This window comes from Mobula hypostoma, chromosome 5 (assembly GCF_963921235.1).
Source record: "Mobula hypostoma chromosome 5, sMobHyp1.1, whole genome shotgun sequence".
Classification (NCBI taxonomy): Eukaryota; Metazoa; Chordata; class Chondrichthyes; order Myliobatiformes; family Myliobatidae; genus Mobula; species Mobula hypostoma.
In genome coordinates this window covers 178,976,461-178,999,157 of record NC_086101.1, presented here as the reverse complement: position 1 = coordinate 178,999,157, position 22,697 = coordinate 178,976,461, and the positions used below count along the sequence as shown (strand labels likewise).

The 22,697-nt window shown below is 43.9% G+C and overlaps 1 protein-coding gene across 2 annotated transcripts in view; it reads right to left on the bottom strand.

The window, feature by feature from the left end:
- The window catches only part of spata4 (spermatogenesis associated 4), a 56,852-nt gene extending 43,707 nt beyond the window's left edge, over positions 1 to 13,145 (bottom strand). For both annotated transcript variants that reach the window (XM_063049474.1, XM_063049473.1), the window contains exons 1-3: positions 12,899 to 13,145; positions 5,911 to 6,040; positions 3,786 to 3,904 (exon numbers count right to left, since the gene is read on the bottom strand). In XM_063049474.1, the coding sequence (XP_062905544.1) occupies positions 3,786 to 3,904; positions 5,911 to 6,040; positions 12,899 to 13,137 (488 nt within the window). In that variant the 5' untranslated portion in view covers positions 13,138 to 13,145. The remainder of the gene's footprint in view (positions 1 to 3,785; positions 3,905 to 5,910; positions 6,041 to 12,898) is intronic.
- Between the last annotated feature and the right edge of the window lie 9,552 nt (positions 13,146 to 22,697).

Here is a 22,697-nt window from a genome sequence, read left to right as displayed (position 1 = left end):
ACTCCCTTGTGTTCCAAGACAGCATTCAAGGCAGGCAACATGATTAAAGAGAAACTACCAAAATTCAACTTTAAAGTTGCTGCAGGCATTACATGTACAAATTTAACAACTGCCAGAAGTACATAGAAGACACAGATTAAAGAAACAGTGATTTAAAGGCTGCAATTTTTGAGCTAAGGAAAATTTCCAAAACCCTGCCGTTTAGCATTCTAAATTCTCTACAATCTATGGGTCAGCACCAGATTTTCTTTACAGTTCTGTGAAAAGCTTGACGGTTAAGTAAATGGGCCAAAGGGCTTGTTTCCATTCCATAAATGAATGATAGTTTGTGCTATTTTGTATAGGATATTAGGGGTGGTGATAAAAATGCACAGTGCAAACAGACGTACTATCTATGCAAACTTTATAACTGAGGTATATCTTCATTAAATTAGAAGATTAAGGCTATCAAAACGTGCTAGTTTACCAATTGTAATTTGTGTCATTCCTTTCCCAAATATAATGATTTCTATTTTGTTTTAGTTTTATGGCTGCTATTGAGCCACAAGACCAAAGAAGCAGAATTAGGCCATTTGACCCATTGAGTGTGCTGTTCCATTCTACCTTGGCTGATTTATTATCTCTCTCAATCTCATTCTCCTGCCTTCTCCCCATAACCTTTGATGCCCTTACTAATCAAGACCTATTAACCACCACTTTAAATATACCCAATGACTTGGCCTCCACAGCTATCTGTGGCAATGCATTCCACAGATTCACCACCCTCTAACTAAAGCAGGGGTTCCGGACCTGGGATCCACTGCCACAACCACGGATTCGGCAGCGCAATAGATACGGCAATTGCGCTTGTGAATATGCACTTGTCAGCTAATTATTATTTAATTGTGGTAGTATTTAGTTCCACACTTATCATCATAGTGGTTGTCGAGACTTGGACACAGCAACACTTCACTGCCCGCTTACATTCTACCTTGCCTGAGAAGTTGGACTCTCGAATCAACTGACTCTGAAGACTAACAGTGTTCATTTTGTTCTTACTTGTTCTTTTCAGCCGCAGTGTAGGCTTCATTTTCCATTTGAGTTTTAGTTAACGGCCCTGTTTGGCCTACTGTTCATTGTTTTCTCTTCCCTTTAACAATGTTCATATTAAAGTCTGTGAACTATTGACCTGCTTCAGTGTCTCTCGCTCCGCACTTGGGCCATATCTGAACCGTGTGACAGCAAGTCTCGACCACACAAAGATAGACCCAGCAGAGAGAGAGAAGGCAGCTGACCTTGGCCATGAGATTCATTGGTCAGAGTGATTCATCGAGGCAACAATGTTCTTTTGGAATTCCTATGTATAAACTCTCGTTTCTGTCTCCATCATGACAGAAGGATCTTGCCAAGTAATGGACCCAGCAAAGTTTGAACAGTGACGTTTTGACACTGGTGGCTTGAGGAGAGGGTGCATGTCCTGCCTCTACATTCCTAGAGACCCGAGTCCACCTACTGGGCTTCTCTCGTCCACATTGAGTTTCTCCAGTATCCATTCCAAGCTTTTCAAGTCACAAGTACCCAGGTTCACAGCTTTGTGGTCCCGTGACTCAGGTCTGTATAACAAATGAGCACTTCAAGCAAGCTTATCAATTGATTCAACAAATCATCGTTCAAGTCAATAGTGTAAATTCTGGAAGAGCCCTACTCCAAAAGCTGATCCTTGGCTAGAGAGTGCAAATACACAAGTAAAGTAAATCAAGAGTATTTTTAACTTCTTGACGAAAGTTATTGTATAGACTGGGAAAACTGAACTTTCATATAGCAAATTAAACAGATCTACAGAGAACCAGCTAGCTTAGCGATGAAAGAAACCTGTCTATGCTGTCTTGATCTGTAAAATTGAGAGTATATCGTAATTGCCTCTAGAAAGAATTGTGCAAAATTTGAAAAGGTTCCTTCTCTAGGTTTTAAGTTTCATGCTTTCAAGGTTTCCCAAGCACTTTTCTCTATGTTCCCAAAGTTTTTATTTCTCCAATTGTTTCCATGGCTTATTCAATGTGTCTAGGGTTTTTCAATGTTCTCCCCTTCTCGGACTCCCAAGCCTCCCTCTCAGCTCCGCCTGAGGTTTCTTGATCTCACTCGGGATTCCCTGGTCTCTCAGTCTCTCTGGATCCCCAGGTCTCTCAGTCTCTCTGGATCCCCAGGTCTCCCTGCCTCTCAAGTTCCCCAGGTCTCTCGAGTCTTCACTGGATCTCGAATTTTCAGGTCTTCCAGGGCCATCAGGTGCCAGCTATAGGGAGGGGGGTCATGTAGTGACTTCCTCAGACCTGTGCAGGGCATTAGAGAACATTGGGCTCTGAGGTTTTTCGAGCACCTGAATTAGTTAATTGTTGCTTAACAACAGTTACTAATGGTTTAAGAGTTCCTTGTATTTTTCTCAAGTGACTTGCTCTTTGTAATGCGGTTTCCTGGTGCTTTCTGTTTAAGTTTAAGTTTATTTTGACAGGCTCAGGGATTCTGTGTTAGTTTTATTGTTGAAGCAGATGCCCGATTAGCTCCAATTGGAGGGGCCTCATTTTGAGAATGATTCATCCCACAGAGCCACTTGGTCGAGCTATCTCTGTATAAGCTCTTGTTTTTGTCTCTACATGGAAGTCTTTGGCTCCATATTGGCAGTGCACACCATGGCAATTATCTACCAGCATCACTGAAGGACATCTTGGACAAATCCCTCATTCGGGATTTCCAGCGGACACAGGTCTGTGGCGCCTCAGGGGCTGCACCTAGAGAGGGCGGCCCTGTCACAACCACGGATTCAGCAGTGCAGTAGATACAGCAATTGCGCTTGTGAATATGCACGTGTCAGCTAATTATTATTTCATTGTGATAGTATTTAACTCCATACTTGTCGTCGTAGTGCTTCTCAAGACTTGGACACAGTAACCCTTCACTGCCTGCTTGCATTCCGCCTTGCCTGAGAAATTGGACTGTCGAGTCAACTGACTCTGAAGACTAGTAGTATTCGATTTATTCTTAGTTGTTCTTTTTAGTCACAGTGTAGGCTATGTTTTCCATTTGGGAGTCATATTTAATAGCCCTGTTTGGTCTAGTGCTTATTATTTTCTTTTCCCTTTAACACTGTTTGCATTAAATGCTGTGAACTATCGATCTGCTTCAGTGTCTCTCACTCCGCACTTGGGCCATATCCGAACCGGGTGACATCCACATACCTCTTGCTTAATGATATTGAAACATGGTTCAACCATGGTTGGGAACCCCTGATCTAATGAAATTCCTCCTCATCTCTGTTCTGAAGGCACATGTTTCTGTTCTGAGGCTGTGACCCCTAGTCCTAGACTCCCACATTATAGGAAACATCCTCTCCACATTCACACTATGGAACCCTTTCAATGCACTATAAGGCATTTGTCAGACCACATTTGGAGTATTGTGAGCTCTATCTAGGCCTTTCAATATTAGATAGGTTTCAATGAGATCCCCACATTCTTCGCAACTCCAATAAGTACAGGCATGGAGCCATCAAATGCTCCTCATACCTTAACCCTTTTATTGCCAGGATCATTCTCAAGCACCTCCTCTGGACCCTCTGGCAGTCATCTGGTATCCAGTCCAAATGTCCATTCTCTGCACAGCATCTAGACAGCAAGGACTAGCAACCTCATCTTTTCCACCACTGAAATGTGACACTTAATCCCTTCAGCAATATTCATTTGCATGCATATTGATGTCAGTTGCAAAGTGAACATTTTATAAACCAAAACACAATGTGGAATACAGATACTCACTGTCTATTTGTCAGCAAAGCATATATATGTTGTATCAGACATTCTGCTCCCCCTGGTTTAGAATGCATTGTAGCATGAATGAATTCCTTCGGAATATTCAATTTTTTCCTGAATATAAACTTGAAAGGGAAAGTAATTTTGAAATGAAATTGTAGACTTCCATAAACAGCACAGACTTTAAACAGAGTGATATAGTATAATCATCTGACACTGTTATTATATGTAAAGCTGTAATTTGCATTTTAACTATAATTGCTTTTCTATTCTGAGAGAGTCTGCACTTTTCACATTATTTGCATTTTAATCTCACTTCAAAAATCTATCAATGCCATTATGTACTGTATAACTTTTAGTATTAAATATTTCAATGGACCTTATGATATATTCTAACAGCCTTACATGTTGAGAGATTTTCCAGGATTTACTGGATTTACCTTTAAAATGGCTTAAATTCTAATATCGCGTGGAAAATCCTCAACTCAAAAGCCAGCAGATTTGCTCAATCTGCCAAATTTTAAGTACTTAATCACTTAAAAGCTCAGGACTCAAATGTAGTCCACTGCTCCAGATAAGTGATGACGCTGAGATCTTTCAGCTTTGTGATTAAACTGATGCAAGTATTGTAGGTTGGGATGATTGGGATGGAATGACTTTTGGAGAATGGTAATTAGATCACTATTTCATTACTTAAATGTGCTTGATTATTTTTAATTGTGTGTGTTTCTTATGTTTTTTTTTTCAAATTTAACTTAATTGTAAATGCAATTATTTCTAAACATTTGTGAATGCCAAAGGCCTCTGTAATTGTTATGGTCATTCTAGAGCAGGGGTTCCCAACCTGGGATCCACCAACCCCTCGGTTAATGGTAGGGATCCATGGTGTACAAAAAGGTTGAGAATCCCCGCTGTAGAGTGTGACTGATAATCCACAGGGAGGTATTGCTTTATACTGGGCCATATCAATTAGCTGGCATCCTATCCAATAACACTGAGCCCAGTATGAAAGAAGCAGAACTGCCCAAGGGCAGCTGACCAACAACTTGGGTAGCTTCCTGGTCAGCAGAAGACCTGTGCATCAGTCTCTTCGATTCCCTCGCAGGCTGAGCAGAAACAACTTCTCTGGAGAGATTATATTGCTCAGGAAACCATTTTTTATCCAAGCTCTTGATACCAAATAGGATAAATAAAACGGAAGATAATGGCCTTCACACACAAAATATTGGAGGAACTTAGCAGGTCAGGCATCTATGGAGGGGAATAAACAGCCAACCTCTTGTGCCAAGGCCCTTCACCAGGACCACTCATCAAATCCTGATTAAGGGTCTTGGCCTGAAAAATCGACTGTTTATTCCATTCCATAAAGGTTGCCTGACCTGCTGAGTTCCTCTGACATTTTGTGTGTGTTGCTCAAGATTTCCAGGATCTGTAGAATCTATTGTATCAGACAATGGCTTTCAACCCATGGGAGCAGACAGAGCTGTCACTAGTATTTCCCTCCAGAGCAAATTTCCCTATAATAGAGACATTCATAGAACTGCACTCTTGAAACCTTCCGCTCAACCTCCTACCAGCCCCACAGCTCTAGAACGCCCTGCATAAGGAGTCCTACAAGCATGCTTCTGCGGTACTGCTCTTCACTAACCGTTCCAGGTTTACTATGCCCTTCACTTCATTGTGGCATCCATTCATTTAAGTAGCATCACTCCCCAGTTGCTGGAAGGATGTGGCTTGGAACGTGTAATAACCCTTTAAGAGTTGCCTGTAAATATCATTTCATTAACGTTCATACTAAAATCATGTTGAGGGACAGCACAGTGGCATAAATAGTCAGTGTCTTACAACACTACAGATCTGGCCTCTGAGACTGTCTGTGTGGAGCTTGTATGTTCTCTCTGTGACTGCTTTAGTTGCCTCCAGGTACCCTGGTCTCCTTCCACATCCCAAAGTAGATAGGTTAATTGGCCAATGACAATGTCAACCTCAGCATAGCTTAACAGGGTAAAACCTGATAACACTGTAAGGTAATGATTATGAAGCTTGCAGAACTGAATTATGGTGACCCACAACATTATTGAAAAGTATGTGGAATAATTTCTTTGCTGAGCTCTCAGGATTCCGTACTCACATTTTCCAGTCTTGACCAGTTCTTCAGCTTGGAAGGAAATGAGACTCCATTATTAAAGACAGTGATGTCAATATCATGGGGATAGTACCAGGAGAAGATTTCAGCTACAAGATAACCATTACAGAAGTCCCTATGAAATATAATGAACAAATATATTCGGAATGGGTTAGGTATCAGGCTGAAAATTCCGGAACAAATTTGCTATCAACTTGACAACTGGTTTATTCTCAAAATAAAATTATTTTTGCAGTTTCATAAACTAAAAATTGAGAATTTATTGTATTCTACTTATTGATCTTCATTTCCATATTCCCATTACTGAGTTGCTGTGCTGCAGCAGTTCAGCATTTCCTGTGTACAAAATTTCCAAAATGTATTAGTATCAATACTTCGTAATTATTGAAAAAAGCAAATTGTTTTTCCTATTCTTTCGATGAAAATAAGTAATTTCACAACATGCGTTGTACTCTATCGGCCAGCCTCTTTCTCAATCCTTTATTTAATTTGTCTGTGGACTCTTCACTGTTCACTTTCCCACCTAATTTAGTAACAACAATAAATTTAAAGACACTATACGTACTGTAGTACCTACAACCAAGTCATTTATGTACTGTAGTCTGTGTATATTTAAGATTTCTAGTTGATTTATGTGTCAGCCCATTAATTAATTGAAAATTACCCATTAATTCCTACTCTATTTTCTGCTCCTTGACCAAACCACTATTCAAGTTATCCATAACAGTGTACACCATAATTTTGGTATAATAATTCATGTCGTTTCTTATTGAGTCTTTTGAAAATGTTGACATACTATCTATTCGTTCCCTTTTATTGAGACTGTTAAGTACAACTTTGAAAACTATTAGATTTGCAACTTTCCTTTTTGTGTAATCATATTATGTACTTTAAAATGTACCTACTATCACTTTCATCGCAATGAATTTTTGGATTTTTCTCCAGCTTTCAATAATAGGTTAACGGCTCTCCCATTTTCTCAGTCATTCATTTCTTGAATTCAAAATGAATTCCGGAAAGATCTGCTATTAGCTTCGTGGGATATCATGTTTGTAAGAGATAATGCAGATAAAGTCTTCAGCATTAGACTGATTTAGAAGAAATTTATGTACATCAAATACACATTAAAATACTGAGAAAGTTACATAACTATGTAACAAAATATAGCACAAAATAAATTTCTGATGGCTTCTGGTAACACTCACTTTAAAAGAGTAATATAAGTGTATTACCCCGGTAAAAGTTTAACCTCTAATGTTGCAGTGTATTTCATGTAATGGTTTCTCTGCAGAAGCAGTGTGTTCTGCTGGCAGTGTTTGGGTTACCATTTAAGATAAAGGATGCTTGGTAATGTTTGTGTCTCCCAGTCAGGAACTGGGAGAAGATTCTAGAGAATGCTGGGGTGGAGCAACTTTTCCGACAGTCACTGGCGTGGGTTGAAGCCTTTATTGGCAGGAGATGGAGAGAGAAGGACTGTTGGTTTTAATCTGGCGGGAATGTGCGATCTGATGGAACCAAAGGGGAACTTCTACCAGGGAGCGGTGACTAGGAGTTGGTGCAAAGAGTACATTGGAAACAACGGCTTTTGGAAGATTTGTGCTCCACCTGTGCACATTTGACTGTTTAATTATAACGGGCCTTTTTAGTTTTCTTCTTTCGTTTCTTTAATAACTCATTAGTTAACATTCATAAATATAGTTTCTTTATAATTGTATACAGTGTATGATCTGTTATTTCTTGCCGACAGGCGATTGCAGGGGGCAGTAAATCACACAGCATTTACACAAACTGGGGTTTGAGAGCTGAGGTATCCAGGTTGATATTGATGTGTGCTGTCACCAAGCATGACAAAGCCAAAAGGGAGCCGGACCCACTGGTGAGACATACTAAGCAGAGGGGTCCCTTGAAAAGGGGAGTGACCAGTATCCTCTGTTACAACTATGGTGAGGAGGGTCAGTTCAGGTGGGAGGACAGGAAAACCTTCGAAAAGTGAACCATGACTACTTAAACAGAAGGGGAAGTCGGGAAACTTTAGTGAGACCCAGTGAGGGAATGTCCTGGCATCTTGGGGGGGGGGAGGGGTAGTGGAGAAACACATTCCAATCAATGTTTCAAGGAAAACACCAAAGTGCAAAACCCTATTCCTGGAGGCTTAGTGGAGCCAGGCTCCAGTGTATCCCTACTGATGACTACCCATATGATGGTTATGTGTCGTTGAAGCTGGAGTTTTCAGAGGTAGATGTGGGAGTAGCTGAGGTCCTCGATACATTACTGTTGGTCTGTCCAGACCCAGTTGAGAAGGGTGAAATTTTAATTCTTGTTGGAACAAATACTCCTATTGTGAGGAGGCTAGAGGGAGAGAATTGGAGATCTCCATGAAAACCTTGTCCTTTCACCCGGTGTTCAGGGCTGTTTTTGAGAAAGTGCAAGCCCATCCTAGGCCAGATAATGAGCACAAACAAGCAACTATGTGGTACACCTCATCTAAACCCACCATATTACAGCCTAGGGAAGTAGCTAGAGTGACGGGAAACTCCAGATTTCATGGAATGCCTGATGCTGAGGCCCTCCTGGTGGATACTCCGGAAGACCACGAAGAGGAGTCACACTTACCTGCTGGGTTATTAGTGAGGCCTGAACTGCAGAGGCAGTCAGTTCTACAGGGAAACAAGATGACAGTGATTGTCAGGAATACCTTGGAGAGGGAGGTCGGCCTCAGGCAGGAAATGCTGATGCAAACAACAGGAATTCTGCAGATGCTGGAAATTCAAGCAACATACATCAAAGTTGCTGGTGAACGCAGCAGGCCAGGCAGCATCTCTAGGAAGAGGCGCAGTCGACGTTTCAGGCCGAGATGCAACATCTTTTTCTGGTGACTGTAATGTCCAGCTTTCCTGTGAGAAAAGCAGGAGAGAGACCATCTCCTAGAACAGGAAAGATGACAGCCAAGTCATTCAACTTTGCTGACTCCCCGGTACCTGGACATTGGAAAAGGAAACTGACAGGGAAGATGTTGAAGTTCGAAGATGTTTGTTTCTACTGACGAGTTTGATGTGGGTTGTTCCAAGAGTACTTGCCACACCATCCGAGTGACAAAGGACACCCCTTTCGGAGAAAGGTCTTGGCGACTAGCATCCACAGAGGTGGAGGATGTTCAGCAGCATCTGCGGAAGCTGGGATTATCACTGAGTCCAGGAGTCCCTATGAATCACCTATAGTAGTGGTGAAGAAGAAGAATTGGAAGATACGGATGTGTGTTGACTATCAGACACTAAACCGATGCACAGTCCCAGACCAGTATACTGTTCTGCGCTGCTCTGCCTGAGTGAAGTGAAATGGTTCAGTGTGCTGGACCTAAGGAGTGAGTATTATCCGATACCCATGAGCAAGGCTGCAAAGGAGAAGATGGCATTCATATCTCCACTTAGATTCCTCCAGTTTGAAAAGATGCCCCAGGGCACATCAGGAGCACCAGATACTTTCCAGTGTGTCATGGAGAAAATTGTTGGGGATATGAACTTGCTTGAGGTACTGGTGTCCCTGGATGATCTCACTGATTTAGGGTCCACCCTGGAAGAGCACAAGACAAGGCTACTGAAGGTGTTAGGCTGCCAGAAAGCTGAAGGGTTAAAACTCACTGGACAAGTGCTAGTTCTGCAAGACGTCTGTCAACTACTTTGGACATAGTCTCACAGAGTGGAGTAGCTACGGATCCATCAAAGATAGAGGCAGTGACCACATGACCAAGGCCCAAGAACATGAGTGCCGACGCTCATTCCTTGGATTCGGTGGGTACTACCGGAGGTTCGTGAAGGACTACTCAAAAGAGAGTCATCTTTGAATCAGCTTCTGTACGGTTACCCACTCCTGGGGAAGAATGGGAGGAGTAGGAAAGGAGAAAATAGTAAGATTTATCTTAGCCCTTCGGAGCACGATGGGATGCAAAATGTGAAGAGGCCTTTCAGTTGCTGAAGGAGCTGCTGACGAAAGTGCCTGTATTGACTTTTGTGAACCCCGAATTACCTTGTGTATTACATACAGACACAGGTCAAGAGGGCTTAGGGAGCATTCCATATCAGGATCAGGGCACAGAGTCGAGACCTGTCGCTTTTGTCAGTAGGAATCTGTCACCCTCCGAGCGAAACTACTCCACGCAGAAATTGGAGTTTCTGGCATTGAAATGGGCTGTGGTGGATAAGTTAAGTGATCATCTATATGGTGCCAAGTTCAAGGTGAGGACTTTCAACAATCTATTGACTTACATCCTGACCTCAGCGAAAATGGATGCCACAGGGCCATCGTTGGTTGGCGGCATTGACTGCTTATGATTTCAGCCTGAAGTATCGGCCGGGGAGCTGGAACATTGATGCGGATGCATTGTCCCGACATATGCAGGAAGGGCCAGAAATGGACGGAGACTGGGAGACTGCTCCTGCCTGTCTCTTCCAGGCAGGCCTCAGAAGTCCCAGTTGGTTTTGCTTGAGAAGCATCGGAGTCACGTCATGATGATTCGGGTCATTTAGGGTATGACAAAACCTATGGATTAGTCTGTGATTGCTTCGACTGACCCCCCTGTAAGTCGTGCGTTCAATGAATTTGGAGCAAGACGCTGCCTAATGAGGGTCGCTCCATTACCCCATTTGCAGAGAACGGGGCCACGCGATCTACTATCTATGGATTTCCTCTCCCTAGAACCTGATTCCAGCAACATGGCGAATGTCTTGGTTATTACCGATCACTACACCAGCTATGTTCAAGGCTTCCCTACAAAGGATCTGAGGGCATCCACCGTGGCCAAAGTGTTATGGGAAAAGTATTTAATTGACCCACAGAGGCTTGAGTCCAAAGCACTCAAGGTCAGGCGCTGTGAGGCTGCAGCTCAGAAACAGAAGCAGGTTTATTATCACTGACATAGGTTGTGAAAATTGTTACTTCGTGGCAGCAGTAGAATCAGAATCAGAACTAATGTGGCGGAGAGAATGGCCTGGTGCTCCTTAGTGGGGTCACAATTGAGGGGTAAATAAGAGGAGGTATCCGCAAGTTGTCGCCGTGCCTCGGCAAGATAGAGGTCAGTACGCCAGACTACAACAGCACCCCCCTTATCAGCGAGTTTTATAGTAAGGTTAGGATTAGTGCGGAGGGAGTGGAGAGCACAGTGTTCGGAAGGAGTGCGGTTGGAATGGGAACAAGGTGCGGTGAAGTCGAGACGGTTGATGTCCCGTCGGCAGTCAGTTGATGTCCTGACAAAGGGTCTCGGCCCGAAACATCGACTGTACCTCTTCCTAGAGATGCTGCCTAGCCTGCTGCGTTCATCAGCAACTTTGATGTGTGTTGCTCAGAATTAATATTGCCAGAATATCTCGTGAAATTCTCTGTTATACAGCAGCAGTACATTGCAATAAATAATATTAAGCCTGTGAATTACAGTAAATATTATATATCTATATAAGTTATATAATAATAAAAGTTAATTTAAGTAAGTAGTGCAACAAAAATTAGTGAGGTCGTGTTCATGGGTTCAATGTCCATTCAGGAATCAAGGTAAGGGGAAAAGCTATTCCCGAATTGTTGAGTGTGTGTCTTCAGGCTCCTGTCCTTCCTTCCAGATGGCAGCAGTGAGAAGAGAGCATATCCTGGGTGATGGGGGTCCTTTCTGAGGCATTGCTCATTGTAGATGTCCTGGATGCTCGGGAGGTTAGTGCAAAGGATGGAGCTGACTGAGTTTACGACTTTCTGCAACTTATTTTTATCCTGTGCAGTGGTCCCCCACACCAGACTGTGAGCCAGTACAATGCCAAACATAAAAATTACTTTTAGTTACAATAGATAGATAGATAATGATAGCTTTATTGTAATAGATAGTTTGGCCATGTGGTGTGCCGATAACAACCTGGCCCTTAACACCCAGAAGACCAGGGAGATTATTGTGGACTTCAGGCATGCTAGGAACCACACTCATGTCCCCATCTACATCAACAGATCTGTAGTGGAGCGTGTATCAAGCTTCAAATTCCTTGGTGTCCACATTTCCGATGATCTCACCTGGTCCCTGAACTCCTCCATTCTGATCAAAAAGGCGCAACAGCGTCTTTATCTCCTGCGGAGCATCAAGAAAGCTCACCTCTGTCCTAGGGTACTGACGGACTTTTACCACTGTACCACTGCGAGCATACTCACCAACCGCATCTCAGTGTGGTATGGCAATTGTCCCGTATCGGACCACAAAGCACTCCAGCTTGTGGTGAAAACTGCCCAGCAGATTATTGGCACCCAATTGCCCACCATTGAGAATATCTACCATAAACACTGCCTGGGCAGGGCGAAAAACATTATCAAGGATACATCTCACCCTAACCATGGACTTTTTACTCTCCTCCCATCCGGTAGGCGCTACAGGAGCCTCTGCTTCCGCACCAGCAGGCACAGGAAGAGCTTTTTCCCTGAGGCTGTGACCCTGCTGAACCTCACATCACAGCGCTAAGCAGTATTGCACCCATATTGGACTGTCTCAGTACTTTTATACTTGTATGCTGTAGCACTTACTTTTTACTTGCAGTTATTTTGTAAATAATACTATTCTTTTGCACTTCTGGTCAGATGCTAATTGCATTTCATTGTACCTGTACTCGGCACAATGACAGTGAAGTTGAATCTAATCTAATCTAATGTAATTAGTTAGATGTGCGCAAAAAAATAACAAGGTAGTGTTCATGGTTTCATAGACCCTTCAGAAATCTGATGGCAGAGGGCAATTAAGTGCCTGACCGCACTACCAAGAGAAATGATAGAAATCTACACAATGATATTTAGGAGGTACTTAGAATAGGCCGGGAATGGAGGGATATGGACCATATGCAGGCAAGTGAGATCATTTTAAATCAGCATCATGATCAGCACTGGCACGATGGGCCGAAGAGCGTGTTCCTGTGTTCTAGACTCCAAAAGTCCCGCTCCCAGATCCTCCCCGACTCACTGCTTGATGTGCTTAAAGGAAAAGCTCAGGTCCAAGCTCTGCAGCCACTTGATGACCTCCCGGGCCAGCCCGGCCTTGGCTGGGAGTGGCTCGTAGGATCCGCCTGTGTCGGCTCCGAAGCTGGGAATCAGGTGCTTGCCCCTGGGGGCTGGAACCCAGCACTGGGAGTCCTCGGGACCCAGGGCAGGCAAGGACAGCACATCCATGCGGCAGCCTGAACGCGCGCCTGCAGTCTCCATGGCGACAGCATCCCACAAGACCAAAATGCAATGCGGCCGAGCAGAAGTGGGCGGAGTCGGTGTTGAGGTGGGGTCCTGTGATTGACAACCGGGGGAAAGTGAGCAGCACAACGTTGATTGATTGACTGTTCCAGTAGTGGGGGGGGTAATACTTGATGAAGGCTATGATTGGTAGATAGCCAAGGGGCGGAGTCAGTGTTGACAATTTTGGGAAAGAGGCGGGTGCAGTATCAATTGACAAGATTGAATGGGGGGGCGGGCCAACGTTGAAGATGCGGATTCTGATTGGTGGACTCTGAAGAGGCTGGGTTAGTGCTGATCGACCGCCTGTGATTGGCAGCTGAGGGAAGGAACGGGGATCGACGTTGATGTGATGGACAGCTGGGATACGCCTGTGATTGACAGCTAATAAGAAGCAGGCTGAATTTGATTATGATTGACAGCGAGTGAAAACCTAGGCTGAAATTTGAAACCAAAAATTAAATGGCGGAGGATTTCAGGCTAAAGAAAGTCAGGGTGGAAGAGCAACACCTTATATTCTTTCTGGATAGCCTCCAACCTGACGGCATGAATATCGATTTCTCATTTTGGGTAAAAAAAATTCCCTCCCCCTTCCTCTCCTCTATTTGCCGCTCTCTTCTCACTTGCCTATCAATTCCTCCTGGCTGTTTCCTCTTTCTCTTTCTCATACGGTCCACCCTCCCCTCCTATCAGATTCCTTCCTCTACAGCCCTTTACCTCTCACCCACCCAAATCTGGCTTCAGCTATCACCTTCCAGGTAGCCTCCTCCTTCCCTTCCCCTCCACCCCACCTTTTTATTCTGGCATCTTCCCCACATCCTTTCCGGTCCCAGAGAAGGGTCTGGGCCGAAGCGTCGACTGTTTATTCATTTTTATAGATGCTGATGATCTGCTAGTTCCTCCAGCGTCTTGTGTGTGTTGCTTTGGATTTCCAACATCAGCGCTTCCTCTTGGAGAAGAATGTCAGTGTTATGATTGATGAGCGACTCGCTGTCTGATTCAATTGGAACTGGAATTGGCTTGTTATTGCCACATGTACCGAGGTACATTGAAGCTTTGCAAGAAATTGCACAAGCAATTTTTTTTTCTGTGCTGGGGAATGACCCATTACATTAAAAGTAGTTTTTAATGGATTAACTAGGCCTTAACACTCCATTTGTCTGTGCTAAACTTTGAGAAATTTGCTCATTTAAATCTCTCCGTGTGAAATAGTCATTAACTTTACTGGGGCTACCAGAACTTGAAAGAATTGGAATTGGTTCATTATTGTCAAATGTACTAAGTATTTTGAAAAGCTTAGTCATAGTCATACTTTATTGATTCTGGGGGAAATTGGTTTTCGTTACAGTTGCACCATAAATAATAAATAGTAATAGAACCATAAATAATTAAATAGTAATATGTAAATTATGCCAGTAAATTATGAAATGAGTCCAGGACCAGCCTATTGGCTCAGGGTGTCTGACCCTCCAAGGGAGGAGTTGTAAAGTTTGATGGCCACAGGCAGGAATGACTTCCTATGACGCTCTGTGCTGCATCTGGGTGGAATGAGTCTCTGGCTGAATGTACTCCTGTGCCCACCCAGTACATTATGTAGTGGACGGGAGACTTTGACCAAGATGGCATGCAACTTGGACAGCATCCTCTTTTCAGACACCACTGTGAGAGAGTCCAGTTCCATCCCCATAACATCACTGGCCTTACGAATGAGTTTGTTGATTCTGTTGGTGTCTGCTACCCTCAGCCTGCTGCCCCAGCACACAGCAGCAAACATGATCGCACTGGCCACCACAGACTCGTAGAACATCCTCAGCATGCTTGGTATGGATCAATTCATTGCACAGTACATTGAAGTAGTCCCATAGCAATGCAGAATAAAGTGTAACAGCTACAGAGATGTGCAGTGCAGGTAGACAATAAGATGCGAAGTCATAACAAGCTGGACTGTGAGGCATGTGAATGGAGTCCATTCTTGTGGTGAAGGTGAGGTGGAGAATCCCAGTGACATTTGAAGGCTCCTGGATCAAATGTCCACATCCTAATCTTCATGAAAGCCATGAAAATGTGCTGGGGTAGCCCAGCCTCTGCAGAGCATGCTTCTCTCTGTGGCCAGCAGCTACTGTCCTCAGCCATCCACTGGAGTTCCCTGCACCACCAGGGAACACTGAATAAAAAAACGGTGGAATGTCATGTTGCAGCTATATCAAGCTCTTGATTTTAGATACTGTGTGCAATTTGGGCTGTTTTGTTACAGAAAGAATGTGGAGACTTCACAGAAGGTGCAGAAAAGCATAAACACAAGAGATTCTGCAGATGCTGGAAATCCAGGGCAACAAACAAAATGCTGGAGGAGCTCAGCAGATGAGGCAGCAACTAATGAAAAGTCGATGTTTCAGGCCGAAGCCCTTCAGCAGAACTGGAAAGGAAGGGGGAAGAGGTCTGAATAAGAAGATGTGAGGAGGAGAAAGAAGGTCAGCTAGAAGATGACAGATGAAGGCAGGTGGGTGGGGAAGGTAAAGGGCTGGAGAAGAGGGAATCTGATATGAGAGGAAAGTGGACCTTGGGAGAATAGGAAGAAGGAGGGGTACTGGGGAGGTGATGGGCAGCTGAGGAGAGGAGATAAAAGAGACCCAAGTGGAAAATAGAAGAGGGAAGGGGAGTGGAAACAGGAAAAAAATACTGGAAGGAGAAATCGATGTTTTTGCCGTCAGGTTAGTGGCTATCTGAACAGAATACGAGGAAAATGGTCTGATCTTGGCTGAAGTTGAGGCCATGGACCAACACATTCGAACGGGAATCAGAATCGGGTTTAATATCACTTGCATATGTCATGAAATGTGTTAACTTTAGGCAGCAGTACAATGAAATACATGATAAATATAGAGAAAAAAACTCAGTTATATTAAGTATATATCTATTTCTATTAAATAGTTTAGTTAAAATAAGTAGTTCAACATGACAGAAATAAAAAAAAGTGGTGAGGTAGTGTTCACTGGTTCAATGTCCATTTAGAAATCAGATGGCAGAGGGGAACAAGCTGTTCCTGAATCGCTTCAGGCTTCTGTAGCTCCTTCCCGATGGTAACAGTTGTGAAGATGGGCATGTCCTGGGTGGTGGGGATCCGTAATGATGAACACCACTTTCCTAAGGCACTGTTCCTTGAAGATGTCTTGCACACTACAGAAGCTTGTACCCATGATAGAGCTGACTAATTTTAGAAATTTCCGCAACCTATTTCGATCTTGTGCCGTAGCCCCTCCCCTCACCCCATACCAGCTGGTGATGCAGCCAGTCAGAGTGTTCTCCACAGTATATTTGTAGAGGTTTTCGAGTGTTTTAGTTGTGAGAGGTGAGGGAGGAGATTGCTGATCCTCTGGCAAAGATCTTTCATCATCAATGGGGATGGGAGAGTTTCCGGAGGATTGGAGGGTTGCAGATGTTGTTCCATTATTCAAGAAAGGGGGTAGAGATACCAGGAAATGATAGACCAGTGAGTCTTACTTCAGTGGTTGGTAAGCTGATGGAGAAGATCCTGAAAGGATTTATGAACATATGGAGAGGCATAATATGTTAGGAATAGTCAGCATGGCTTTGTCAAAGACAGGTCGTGCCTTACGAGCCTGATTGAACTTTTTGAGGATGTGACTAAACACATTGATGAAGGTAGAGCTGTAGATGTAGTGTATAGGGATTTCAGCAAGGCATTTGATAAGGTACCACATGCAAGGCTTATTGAGAAAGTAAGAGGGAATGGGATCCAAGGGAACCTTGCTTTGTGGATCCAGAAGTGGCTTGCCCACAGAAGGCAAAGAGTGGTTGTAGATGGGTCATATTCTGTATGCAGGCCAGTGACCACTGGTGTGCCTCACGGATCTGTTCTGGGACCCCTATTCTTTGTGATTTTTATAAATGACCTGGATGAGGAAGTGGAGGGATGGGTTACTAAATTTGCTGATGGCACAAAAGGTTGGGGGTGTTGTGGATAGTGTGAAGGACTGTCAGAGGTTACAGTGAGACATGGATAGGATGCAAAACTGGGCTGAGAAGTGGCAGATGGAGTTCAACACAGATAAGCATGAGGTGGTTCATTTTGTAGGTCAAATATGATGGCAGAATATAGCATTAATGGTAAGACTCTTGGCAGTGTGGAGGATCAGAGGGATCTTGGGGTCCATGTCCATAGGACACTCAAAGCTGCTTCGCAGGTTGACTCTGTGGTTAAGAAGGCTTACGGTGCATTGGCCTTCATCAATCATGGGATTGAGTTTAGGAGCCAAGAGGTAATGTTACAGCTATCTAGGACCCTGGTCAGACCCCACTTGGAGTACTGTGCTTAGTTCTGGTCGCCTCACTACAGGAAGGATGTGGAAACCATCGAAAGGGTGCAGAGGAGATTTACAAGGATGTTCCCCAGATTGGGGAGCATGCCTTACAAGAATAGGTTGAGTGAACTCAGCCTTTTCTCCTTTGAGCGACGGAGGATGAGAGGTGACCTGATAGAGGTGTATAAGATGATGAGATGCATTGATCATGTGGATAGTCAGAGGCTTTTTCCCAGAGCTGAAATGGCTAACATGAGAGGGCACAGTTTTAAGGTGCTTGGAAGTAGGTACAGAGGAGATGGTGGTAAGTTTTTTACTCAGAGAGTGGTGAGTGCGTGGAATGGGCTGCAGGCGACGGTGGTGGAGGCGGATATGATAGGATCTTTTAAGAGTCTCCTGGGTAGGTCCATGGAGCTTAGAAAAATAGAGGGCTGTGGGTAACCCTGGGTAATTTCTAAAATAAGTACACGTTCGGTACAGCCTCGTGGGCTGAAGGGCCTGTATGTTGCAGGTTTTTTATGTTTCTATGTTTCTAAACCAAATCTCCTCAAACTTTTAATGAAATAAAGCTGCTAATGAAATAAAGAGGTACAACTGTACCTCTTCCTAGAGATGCTGGCTGGCCTGCTGCGTTCACCAGCAACTTTGATGTGTGTTGCTTGAATTTCCAGCATCTGCAGAATTCCTGTTGTAAGCTGCTCTCTTGCTGTCTTTATAGCTGCATCAATATGTTGCATCCGGGTTAGGTCCGCAGACATACTGACTCTCTCCACTTCTGATCTCTCTTTGAGGATCGGTATGTGTTGCTTCATTTTACCCTTTCTGAAGTTCTCAATGAGCTCTTTGGTCTTACCGACATTGAATGCAAGGTTGTTGCTGCGACACCTCTCAACTAAGGTATATCTCGCTCCTGTATGCTCTTGTGTCACCATCTAAAATTCTGCAAACAATGGTTGTATCATCAGCAAATTTGTGGATGCTGTTTGAGCAACGTCTAGCTACACAGTCATTGGTGTAGAGAGAGCAGAGCAGTGGTGTGCCAGTGTTGACTGTCAGCGAGCTGGAGATGTTATTTCCAATCCGCACAGCTTGTGGTCTTCCGGTTAGGAAGTTGAGAATCCAGTTGCATAGGGAGGTACAGAGACCTAGGTTCTGTAGCTTTTTGATAAGGACTGTAGGAATGATGGTGTTAAGGGCAGAGCTATGGTCAATAAACAGCATTCTCACATAGGTATTTGCATTGTTCAGGTGATCCACACCTGCATGGAAAGCCATTGAGATTGCATCTGCTGTAGACCTATTGTATAGGCAAAATGTAGTGGGTCCAAGTCCTTGCTGAGGCAGGAGTTCATTCTAGCCATGACCAACCTCTCAAAGCATTTCATCACCGTAGAAGTGAGCGCTACTATTCGATGGTCATTAAGGCATCTAACACTGCTCTTCTCGGGCACTGGTATCGGTGCCCTTTTGAAGCAGGTGAGAACTTCCAACTGTAACAGTGAGAGACTGAAAATGTCTTTGAGTTCCTCTGTCAGTTGTTTGGCATAGGTATTCAGAACCTTACCAGGTAATCCATCGAGCCCTGCTGCCTGGCAAAGTCTCATCCTCTTGAAAGACAGCCTGCCATCAGCCTCCGAAAGACAGCCTGCCATCAGCCTCCTAGGCAGAGATCACAGGGTCAACAAGTGCTGCAGGGATCCTCATATCTGTAGTTTTATTCTCCCTTTCAAAGCGCGCTTAAAAGAGCATAAAAGAATGGGGATAGGAATTAAAATGGTTGGCCACCAGGAAATTCCATTTTCGACTAATGGAGTGGACCTGATCAACAACATGGTCCCCCAACTCATGTCGAGTCTCAGCAGTGTTGAGGAGGATGTATTGGGAGCACAGGATACAACAGACAGCCCAACAGATTCATAGGTGAAGTGTTGCCTCACCTGAAAGCTGTTTGGGACTCTGACTGGAGGTGAGGGAGGAGGTGAATAGGCAGGTATAGCATTTCTTTTGTTTGAAGGGATATACAGTAGATCAGGAAGGAGACTAGTGGGAAGGAACGAATGGGCAAGAGAATCACAGAGGGAGCGATCCCTGCAGAAGGCAGAGAGTGGCGGGGGACGGGGTAGGGAAGTAAAGATGTGTTTGCTGGTGGGATCCCGTTGAAGATGGTGGAAATTGTGGAGATTGATATATTGGATGCAGAGGCTCATGGATTGGTAGGTGAGGACAAGAGGAACTCGATCCCTGTTAAAACGGTGGGTAAAATGTGGTTTCCCTTCCTCACTGCCCTCACCTGTATCTCCTCATTTCCTGAGTATCTGCACTCACCCCTTCTTCCAGTTGCCTTAACAGGGATAGAGTTCTGCTTGTCCTCATCTTCCAACCGTGTGCCTGTGGAGGACAAGTCATTCGGTAAGTTTAAAGCAGAGGTTGCTAGGTTCTTGATGAATAAAACCTTCAAAGATTATGGGGAGAAGACAGGAGAAGGAGATTGACAGGGAATGTAAATCAGCCAAAATGGAATGGCAGAGCAAACTCGATGGGTCAAATGGCCTAGTTCTGTACCTATGTCTTATGGTGTTTTAAAGCCTCAACATTACATCCTTGCTGGTTAGGTTGGGTTATTCTCTGAGCTTGGCAATTTACTTGCAAGTGATTCATCTCCATGCGAGGATCAACAGTGCACTGACAATATCTCTTCATATGATGACGAAATGTTTGCAAATAAATTGTCGAGATTGGAGAACAACTCAACCCAACCATCAACCACCCAAAGCTACATATTTTCTGAATTAGACCATGAGACATAGGAGCAGAATTAGGCCATTTGGCCCATCGAGTTTGCTCTGCCATTCAATCATGGCTGATCCTTTTTTTCTCCCCTCCTCAGCCCCACTCCCCGGCCTTCTCCCCATAACTTTTTGATGCCATGTCTAATCAAGAACCTATAAAGTTCTTCCTTAAATACACCCAATGACCTGTGGTAACAAATTCCACATATTAACCGCCCTTTGACTAAAGAAATCTCTCCACATCTCTGTTTTAAATGGAAGTCCCCCTATCCTGAGACTGTGCCCTCTTGTCTGAGATTCCTCCCACCATGGGAAACGTCCTTTCCACATCCACTGTTTCTAGGCCTTTCAACATTCAAAAGATTTCAATGAAACATCGAAGCCCGCCCCCCAACATCCTTCTAAATTCCAGCGAGTACGGACCCAGAGCTATCATAAAATTCCTCACGTTAACCTTTTCATTCCCAGAATCATGCTTGTGACCCTCCTCTGAACCCTCTCCAATGACAGCACATCTTTTCTTAGATAAGGAGCCCAAAACTGTTCGCAATACTCAAGGTGAGGCCTTGTCAGTGCTTTATCCAGCCACAGCATGCCTCAGCGTCACATCCCTGCTCTTGTATTCTGGACCTCTGGAAATGAATGCTAACATTATATTTGCCTTCCTCACCACCAACTCTACCTGCAAGTTAACCTTTTGGGTGTTCCGCATAAGGCTGCCAAGTCCCTTTGCATTTCAGAATTTAGTGTTTTCTCTCTGTTTAGAAAATAATCTGCATGCTTATTTCTTCTACATGACCATGCATTTTCCAACATTGTATTTCATTTGTCACTTCCTTGCCCATTCTCTTAATCTGTCTAAGTCCTTCTGCAGCCTACTTGTTTCCTCAACACTATCTTCCCCTCCACCAATCTTTGTATCATCAGCAAACTTGACAACAAAACCAAAGGAAAATCCTGCCTGACTAATCTACTACAATTTTTTGAGGAAATTACAAGCAGGGTAGACAAAGGAGATGCAGTGGATGTGCTGTACTTGGACTTCCAGAAGGCTTTTGACAAGGTGCCGCACATGAGGCTGCTTAGCAAGGTAAGAGCCCATGGAATTATAAGGAATTTACAAGCATGATTGGCAGAAAACGGAGAGTGGGAAGAAGGGGATCCTATTCTGGCTGGCTGCTGGTTACCAATGCAGTTCCACAGGGCTTGCTGTTGGGACCACTGCTTTTTACGATGTATGTCAATGATTTGGACTATGAGATTAATGGATTTGTGGCTAAATTTACCGAAGGTACAAAGATAGGTGGAGGAGTGGATATTGTTGAGGAAACAGAGAGCTTGCAGAGAGATTTAGATAGTTTAGGGGAATGGGCAAAGAAGTGGCAAATGAAATACAATGTTGGAAAGTGTATGGTCATGCACTTTGGTGGAAGAAATAAACGGGCAGACTATTATCTATATGGGGACAGAATTCAAAATGCAGAGATGCAAAGGGACTTGTGAATCTTTATGCAGGATGCCCTAAAGGTTAACCTCCAGAGTGAGTCAGTGGTGAAGAAGGCAAATGCCTTCTTCATTTCTAGAGATGTAGAAAACATAAGCAGGGATGTGATGTTGAGGCTCTATAAGGCACAATTGAAATATTGTGTGCAGTTTTGGGCTCCTTATTTTAGAAAGGATATACTGACATTGGAGAGGGTTCAGATAAGATTCATGGGAATGATTCCAGGAATGAAAGAGTTACCATATGAGGAACGTCTGGCAACTGTTGGGCTGTATTCCCTGGAGTTCAGGAGAAATAGGGGGGGTCTCATAGAAACATTCTGAATGTTAAAAGGCCTGAACAGATTGCATATAGCAAAGTTATTTCCCATGGTAGGGGAGTCCAGGACAAGGGGGCACGACTTCAGGATTGAAGGACATCCATTTAGAAGAGAGATACGGAGAAATTACTTTAGTCAGAGGGTGGTAAATCTGTGGAATTTGTTGCCACTTGTGGCTGTGGAGGCCAAGTCATTGGTTGCATTTAAGGCAGAGAAGAGTAAAAGTGGCAGGCCGACAAATCCAGGGCAAGCATTAAAAAGGGCCACTTTTCAACATAATTGTATAAGGGCTAAGAGAGTTGTAAAAGAGCGCCTGAAGGCTTTGTGTGTCAATGCAAGGAGCATTTGTAATAAGGTGAATGAAGTGAAAGTGTAGATTGTTATTAATGATTATGATATAGTTGGGATCACAGAGACATGGCTCCAGGGTGACCAAGGATGGGAGCTCAACGTTCAGGGATATTCAATATTCAGGAGGGATAGACATGAAGGAAGGGGAGGTGGGGTGGCGTTGCTGGTTAAAGAAGAGATTAACGCAATAGAAAGGAAGGACATAAGCCGGGAAGATGTGGAATCGATATGGGTAGAGCTGCGTAACACTAAGG